Genomic DNA, 7,654 nt, shown 5'->3' with positions numbered 1-7,654 from the left:
GCCGCCAAGGGCGCAGCGGCCTCGGGGCGCGGCCGCCCCGCTTCCCGTGGGCCTCACCCGCTCCCCTTCCCTGCTCCTCCGCTCCCGGTTCCCGCCTCCTCCGTTCTCCTTCCCGGCCCCTCCGCCGCCGCTCCCCTCGCCCTCAGCCATGCTGCCCTCCCGAGGCCCGGCCCTGTGCACGGCGTTGCGGCGAGCAGCGCCCGGCGGCCTCGCTGCCTTCCACTCGTCCGCTGGGCGCTGCCGCGCCGCCCGCGTCGCTGTGGTGAGTAATGGAGGAGCGCGGGGGCCGGGGCAGCGCTGAGGAGAAGCGTTTGTTTGTTTTGTTTTGTTTTTATTTTTACTGTCTGGCTCTCCACAGCCAGTCTCGGCCCTGCGGCCGCGGTGAGGCTGGTGCGGGGGAGGGCTCGGCGCGGCGGCGGCCTGGGAAAGTCTCGCCTGGTGATTGCGACAGCTGGAAATCCTGGAGAGACGCTGAATTTGAGAAGAGAAAGCTGCCTACAGTTCAGAAACTTGGAGGAAGCCAGATCACTAGTGGGAAACATATAAAAACTGGCGTTTATGTAGTTGTTGTTGGCCTGGAGTGGATTTGGGAAGAACCACAGAATGGCGGGATGGGTCAGGTTGGAAGGGACCGCAGCGGGTCACCGGGTCCAACCTCCGTGCTCAGCCCAGAGCTCACAGCGCAGGACTGTGTCCGTATGGCTCTGGAATATGTCCAGTGAAGGACATTCCATACCCTCCCTGGGCTGTCTCGGTCACCGCACAGTGAAGTTTTTCCTTATGTTCAGGTGGAACTTCCTTTGCATTAGTTTATGCTCATTCCTCTTGTCTCATTGCTGGGCATCTCCGAGCAGAGCATCGTTCATCTTCTGACACGCTCCATTTAGATATTTGTACCCACAAATAAGGTCTCCTCTCAGTCATCTCTTCTGGAAGCTGAACAGCTCCCTCAGCCTTTCATTGCGAGAGATTCCTCAGTCTCTCCTTCATCCTCACTGCCCTCCACTGAACTCACTCCAGGAGCTCCATGTCTCCTTTGTACGGAGAAACCCAGGAGGATTTAACGTGAAATAATTTATAGTGTTAGTGGGTGAGGTACTGGCAGTGAATATATTTAAACTGGGTTATGCTTGTTGGCAGGAAGGGGGTAAGACATGTTAAAAATACAGAAGAAAGCAAGGAGAGGGAAGAGCTACAGATTGCCAAAGGAAAATAGAGGCTGTAGATGGTGTCCCAGATGGATACACAGCTTTGGAACTCAGTGGACAGTCTTTGAAGCTCGAGCTTTGCATAGTCTAGACAGCATTAAGCATAAAGGAATAAGGCATTACTTGCATGAAGAAATCTGTTTGGGGCAGAATTGGCTTGGGAAAGGGCACAATGCTGGTCTAAATGTCTAAAAAGTAACCTGACAGGAATGCTGTAATTTTAGCAAGTCACAGCTTTTTAAATAAAGCAGGGAAAACAAATGTGATTTTTGACATTAGTGATGTGAATTTTTTGACTGTGGTAAAAACCAGATTTGTTGTCAAGCAGGTACTGAAATAACAGAGGAGTTTACATATAGAAGAGTTTACAATAATAATGTTACAGTATTTTGGTTTCATTGAGTTTCAAAAAAATTTTAAAGGTGTTGCTAACCTTAGCAGAGTTGCTTGTCTATTTATTCTGTCTAAATTAAATGAAAGATAACACAAAAAAGTTATGGAGTAAAGGACAGCTTTTAAATATCAGAATAGGATTAACATGGACAGAAAATCATTCATGTATCTTGCTCATCTGGTCAAGTGATGCCCATAATAGCAGACACCTGGGTATTGTGACCTGAAAGTCCCTTCAGGTCTAAGATTACTAGCTAAGATTTTTTTAGTTGTGAGTTTCTTTTCAGTTGTAAGTTTCTGTTCATGTGTCTGTGTTTAAAAACTCTCTCGGTTCAAGAAAACCATGGGAAAACCAGGAAGGAAGAGATTAAAGTAGAAAAATAAAATAGAAAGAGAAAAGGAAATGAACTTCCTAACTGGATTTTTTTTCTTTCAGAAAAAAGAACCAAACAAAAGGCCCAAAAGAATTCATCAGTATACTTTCGGGAACTAGATAAACCTTTGTATTTTATTTTTTTTTTAATTTTGTTTCATTCTTACAATGGCTTTTAAAAAAAAATGTTTTTTCTCCTTCTACTTTGTCAGAGTCTCCACCCACACAAGGGTAGCTGACTGCTTTGTGCTTTTTATTCTCTGGTGTGTATAAACAAATTAAAACTGTTATTTCCACATTGTTAAAGAAGAGTATGCTAATACAGCATAATTGTATTATTGCATTAAAAGTGATGTAGCTGTTGATCTCTGATGCAGATGCTCAGGTAAAATACAGCTGCAGGTAAAATAGTTTAAGTGCCACCTCAAAGTGCATTTCTGTCCCTCTTCTTATTGATGTGCACCTGGATGAGAAAGTTGTTTCACATGGACGTGGACACTTCATGAGAAAGGTGAATGACACTCAGAACAACTCCCTGTGTGTGCACAATAAAAATGTACCTAAGGGTAACTAACATGTCAGTTTATTAACTGTGGTATAAATGGATAAGCCAGGAAATAAACAGTGGTGATTTCTGAGCCCTGTGATGGGTTACTATAAATAGGAAATGCCAGTTCTGCGGTGTGTCAAGTGGTGACACCAGTGCTAACAGCATGATGTTCACTGGCATAGTAAGAGCTCCTATTTAAACTGCTGTTTGTTAACTATTTTTTTTTAAATCTTAGGCTGTGAAAGATCCTGTGGGGAGTTTTGTGTCACCTGCAATACTCTGTTGTTTTCTCACTGCAGGTCCTGTCTGGCTGTGGTGTCTATGATGGCACAGAAATCCACGAGGCGTCAGCGTAAGTTGCTTTTTGGGACTGTGGGCTCCAAAAAATTCTCCATTACATTGCAGCAGTTTGTTTAATTTAGTTGCGCTGTCTCTGGCCATCAGAATTGCCCTAAGAGATGGATAATGAAGCTTTCTCACAGTTTTTTCACGTCCTAATTGTGAGCTCAGGCTGCATTCTTGTAGAACTCAGTGATTGTCCAAAGGTGCAGCACCGTGCATGTGATGCCAGGACAATGAGTCTGAGAGAGACTTTCTTCAGAAACAGAAATTCAGAGTTCCAGATTCAATCTTGAGCGTTAAATACTTAAGACTTAATTTCAGAACCACTTGAGTTTCTGTTCCTGGGGCTAAATCTAACAGCAGAATTGTTCATGCTTAAGTGGAATTAAGTCTTACTGTGAATTAATAACAGATGTGTCACTTAGACCTAGATTAAATGTTAATGGCTATGTTAATTGTGAGATTCTTCCATAACATGTGGGAACTTGTAGAAAGGAAGCTTTTGTTGTTCTGGTTGCCTGCTTTGGTAGGATCTGTGTTTTTCCTCATCTTTCAAAGTCAGCTGGTGGAATATTTGTAGCCGATTTAGGGGTTAGATAAAGCCTCTCCCTTAAAGTTTTCTGCATGTTGTATCTCCGTTTTTGTAGTGTACTGGTACACCTGAGCCGTGGGGGAGCTGAGGTTCAGATGTATGCTCCAGATGTCCCCCAGATGCATGTCATTGACCACAGTAAAGGGCAACCAGCTGAAGCTGAGTCCAGGTAAGTCTGTGATGTGTTAGGCATTCTTCAGATGTAGCAGCCTGTAATGGCTCTTGTAGCGCTTGGCTAAAAGCCTTTAGTAGCTTTATGCCAGCTGTGGTGGTTTTCTTGGAGAGAAGATACTACATGAGTTTTCTGGACTTGATTATATAAATCTCTCAGTGCCTGCATGTTTCCCAGCAGTAGCATTTCAGAACCATCCACGGCTTCAGTTACTAAGTACCCATGTTCTGGCTTCCTCCCTTCCTCACCCACCTCTTCCTCTGCAAAACTTTATTTACACTGTCCCATGTGCAAACGCTTAATTGATGGCATTGTTTTATTTCTGGTTCTTCAAGGAATGTTTTAGTGGAGTCTGCAAGAATTGCTCGTGGTAAAATCGCAAGCCTGGCTAAGCTCACTACAGCAGACCACGATGCTGTGATATTCCCCGGTGGGTTCGGAGCTGCCAAAAACTTGTGAGTGCCAGCTAAGCATCACATTCCTCAATTAAATAGTCATAATTAATTATGCGTAATCAGCCTGGCAAAGAGAACGCCTTGGGGTGATCTAACCTGAAGGAAACGTGCAGGAAAGGTGGAAAGAGAGTTTTTACAAGGGTCTGGTGTGATGGTACAAAGGGGAATGGCTTCAAACTGGAAGAGAGTAGGTTTAGATGGGATATTAAGAAGCAGCTGCTTGCTGTGAGGATGGTGAGGTACTGGAACAGGTTGTCCAGAAAAGCTGTGGATGCCCCATGCCTGGCAGTGTTCAAAGCCGGGTTGGATGGAGCTTGGAGCAGCCTGGTCTAGAGGGCGTTGTCCCTGCTTATGGCAGAGGGGTAGGAATGAGCTGATCTTTAAGGTCCCTTCCAGCACAAACCATTTTGTCATTCTATGAACCAAGATTCACACAATAAAATCTGTAAATGGCCTTATTTACTATGTATGTAACTCGGTATTAATAAGGATAACTCCTTTCAAAGTCTTGTCATTTTCTTGTTTTAAATTCTCTGAACAGTGTTGATGAGAATTCAAGAGTTTAGATAATGCATAAGAAGTCCTTTTTCCTCCCCCTAGTGGTGTTTCTTTTTGGGCCTGAGGGAAGTGAAGGTAAAACTTAGATGGTTTCAGGTGCTTGTAGTGTTATTACTCTGTTTCTTCCTCTCTGCCTACCAAAAAAATCCCCTGTTGCTTTATAATTATAAAACAAGAGCTGGCTCAAAAAAAAAAAAAGGAAATAAAAAGTGTTAGTCGTGTGGAATACTGATTATCTTGCTATTGAGATGCCTTTTTGTTGGCTTTGAGAAACATGACTGTTACTTCCCTTTTCTTCTTACATATTTTTCTTCTTTGAAAAGATTGCTGTTCAGCTTCTCAGTAATCCTAGAAAGCTGATTTGGTAATTCTCACTTTAAAATGTTTTTATTAAGTAAGGGGCTTTGTGGCGGACTAAAGCCTTAGAAGAGACACATTTTGGCTAAAGCATTGATGGTCATCTACAGAGTGTTTTTAACCAATTTTTTTAGTAGCTATTAAGTTTGGGACGATCCTTTGGGGCCAGTTTCACGGCAGATGGGGAAATACCTCTGTTTGTAGGTTTATACTGAGCTTTGTGTTTCTTGTTGTGACAGATCTACCTTTGCTGTTGATGGGAAGGATTGCAAGGTGAACAGGGAAGTTGAGCGAGTCCTGAAAGACTTCCACAAGGCAGGCAAACCTATTGGGTATGTATTTGAGTTGGGTGGCATTTGTGTGAAAGTGTGAGCATGGAGACAACCTGTGTTTTGTTGAAATGTGCAGCTGTTGTTGCTGGAATTGGAAAAAGCTGTTTTGTGTATTTTGTATTTTTTAAATTAATTTTTCGAGATTTGTGTGTGTAGGTGTTTTTCAAAGAGAAGCAGAGGAAATGCTGAGAGGAAGTTGCCTTGTGATGTAACTCAGATTTTCAGGGCTGTGTCCATTTGAACCTTGTCAGTTGTGAGCAAGTGCTGGAGCGGAGCTGTTGTAGAATTGCTCTTACGATTCCTTCTGTTGCAGCCTGTGCTGCATTTCCCCAGTGCTGGCAGCAAAGGTGCTCTCTGGTGCTGAGGTAACCGTGGGCCACGAGGAAGAGGAAGGGGGCAAGTGGCCTTATGCTGGGACTGCAGGAGCCATCAAAGAGCTGGGAGCAAAGCACTGCGTGAAAGAAGTAACCATATCCTTTCCTGGTGATTTCCATGTTGGGATACCTTTTAGAAATGTGTCATTAAAGAAATGAACACATGTAGGATCTGTGCTTTTCCAACAGATTTTTGTGGGAGTGTGCAGTGGGTAGCAGATGGCAGTGGTGCAGTGCAGGATGAGAAACTTCTGTACACTGCTGTGTAACTACTGCTGTGTAACTACTGCTGTGTAGCTACTCACTGGGAGTTAAAAGTTCCCAGTCAGCTCCCTTGGATACCCAGTAATACACTAAGTGCTGAATGAATTTGCACATAAAACTGGCTTGAGTCACAGTTGGTCAGCTCTCTTTGAGATTTTTATTCTTTTCCTGAAGTCTAATGCTGCAGACTGTACTCAGAGACATTTTACCACCATCAGTGAATTTTGTAGGTTTTCCTGTGTTTCTGGGTGTTCCCACAGGTGTCTTATGCAGCATTTGTATTTCTGGCAAAAATACCATACCTTGTCATAGCTTGGATTATAGGTGGCAGCTGTCTTTACAGCTGGATGGATAAACATATTTGGAGGAAGTTTTTATGGGATAGTGGAGCTGTGAGGTTTTGTCAGTGCTGGTTCATGTTGCAGGCAGCATCTGCAGGTGTTGTGTTTTCCTTAACTCCTTTTTACGAAGCTCACGTGGATACAAAAAATAAGGTGGTGACCACCCCAGCGTTTATGTGTGAAACAGCATTGCACCATATCTTTGATGGCATTGGGGCAATGGTAAAGAATGTGCTAAAATTAACTGGCAAATAAAATCAGAAATGTTTAAATTCAGGGTGTAGTATCAAACATGTCATGGACCAATGGAGACATTTGCACCTGCTTGTCCTGTTCACACTCTAGTGGATGCTGATATGAAGCTGGTTGATTGCCAGCTGCAGGATTTTCCATGCCTTTTTGAGAGAGGGGCATTGCAGCAGAGGACAAGGAGCCTGGCCTGAGACACAGAGCATTTTCTTGGGCTTTTCCATCTGGAGAGAGCTGACTGGATGTGTTCTGAAACAAAGTCATCCCAATACACCGATGTCAAACCAGTTCTAAGGGGGAAAAGGATTCAAAGCCCTTTCAGAAGCTGAGAGCAGATGCGTTGTAGGGATTTGGCATGTGGCAGCATACCTAGTGGATGAAGAATGGGAGTGAAGAGGAATGCTTCAAGGTGTCTAAGCTCAGGCCTCTGTCTGGGAACTAACAGCCAGGGTCATTTGTTGATGGAAAAAACATCTTCCACATCTTAATTTAACTGGGTATTAATGAAAAGATTTGGTTTCCATTTCAAAGAATCCTGCTTTCACGAAGTCATTCTGAACACCAATCAGCAGCAGGACACAACTGCCACAGTAGTAGCACTTTGAAAAACTCCTCCATTGGCCCATTGTTGTTTTAAAAGGTCTTGAAATGAAGAACAAAATAATGCCTGCTGATGTGACACACAATTCTAAGGACAGCAGCCCTTAAAGCAGGTGTATGACAAGCAGTGAACGGAAAAAACAATCTCAAATTATCCCAGCTTCCCCTGCTTTAGGGTAATAAAGCTTTCTGCAAAGAAGTATTAATGAATGTCTGGAATAATGATGTATAAATAAATTCATTTTTGCCTTTATCTTCTCCTTGTCCTTTCACTTTTGTTTGGGAGCTGCCTTTGATAATTTTCACTGGTTGTTAGAAGTTTTTCTGCTTTTCAATTCACCAATTTTGTACATTTTTTTCTGTATGGAATCCAGCAAGATTCCAAAACCTCTTCCAGGTTATTTTGTCACCTTTCTCTTGAACAGGACACAACATTTCTCAAATTCAAACAAGTGAAATTACACCCCTTTACCTTGGATTAAACTTTCTCTTCT

At 43.2% G+C, this 7,654-nt stretch overlaps 1 protein-coding gene across 1 annotated transcript; it reads left to right on the top strand.

Annotated features, from left to right (window-relative positions):
* GATD3 (glutamine amidotransferase class 1 domain containing 3) lies at positions 1–7,413 on the top strand. Its single transcript, XM_040055084.1, has 7 exons — positions 1–262; positions 2,824–2,876; positions 3,514–3,627; positions 3,966–4,085; positions 5,240–5,332; positions 5,646–5,802; positions 6,438–7,413. The coding sequence occupies exons 1-7, from the start codon at positions 149–151 to the stop codon at positions 6,564–6,566; spliced, it is 780 nt and encodes a 259-aa protein (XP_039911018.1). The 5' UTR covers positions 1–148; the 3' UTR covers positions 6,567–7,413.
* Positions 7,414–7,654: the final 241 nt, after the last annotated feature.

The sequence above is a fragment of the Hirundo rustica genome, chromosome 2 (assembly GCF_015227805.2).
Source record: "Hirundo rustica isolate bHirRus1 chromosome 2, bHirRus1.pri.v3, whole genome shotgun sequence".
In the NCBI taxonomy this organism is placed as follows: domain Eukaryota; kingdom Metazoa; phylum Chordata; class Aves; order Passeriformes; family Hirundinidae; genus Hirundo; species Hirundo rustica.
Note: the sequence above shows the minus strand (reverse complement) of the source record. Positions and strands in the feature narration are given on the sequence as shown.

Coding starts and splice junctions, on each gene's coding strand:
- GATD3 (XM_040055084.1), top strand. CDS start 149: ATGCTGCCCTCCCGAGGCCCGGCCCTGTGCACGGCGTTGCGGCGAGCA. Junction 263..2,823: donor GCGCCGCCCGCGTCGCTGTG/GTGAGTAATGGA, acceptor TTCTCACTGCAG/GTCCTGTCTGGCTGTGGTGT. Junction 2,877..3,513: donor GAAATCCACGAGGCGTCAGC/GTAAGTTGCTTT, acceptor CCGTTTTTGTAG/TGTACTGGTACACCTGAGCC.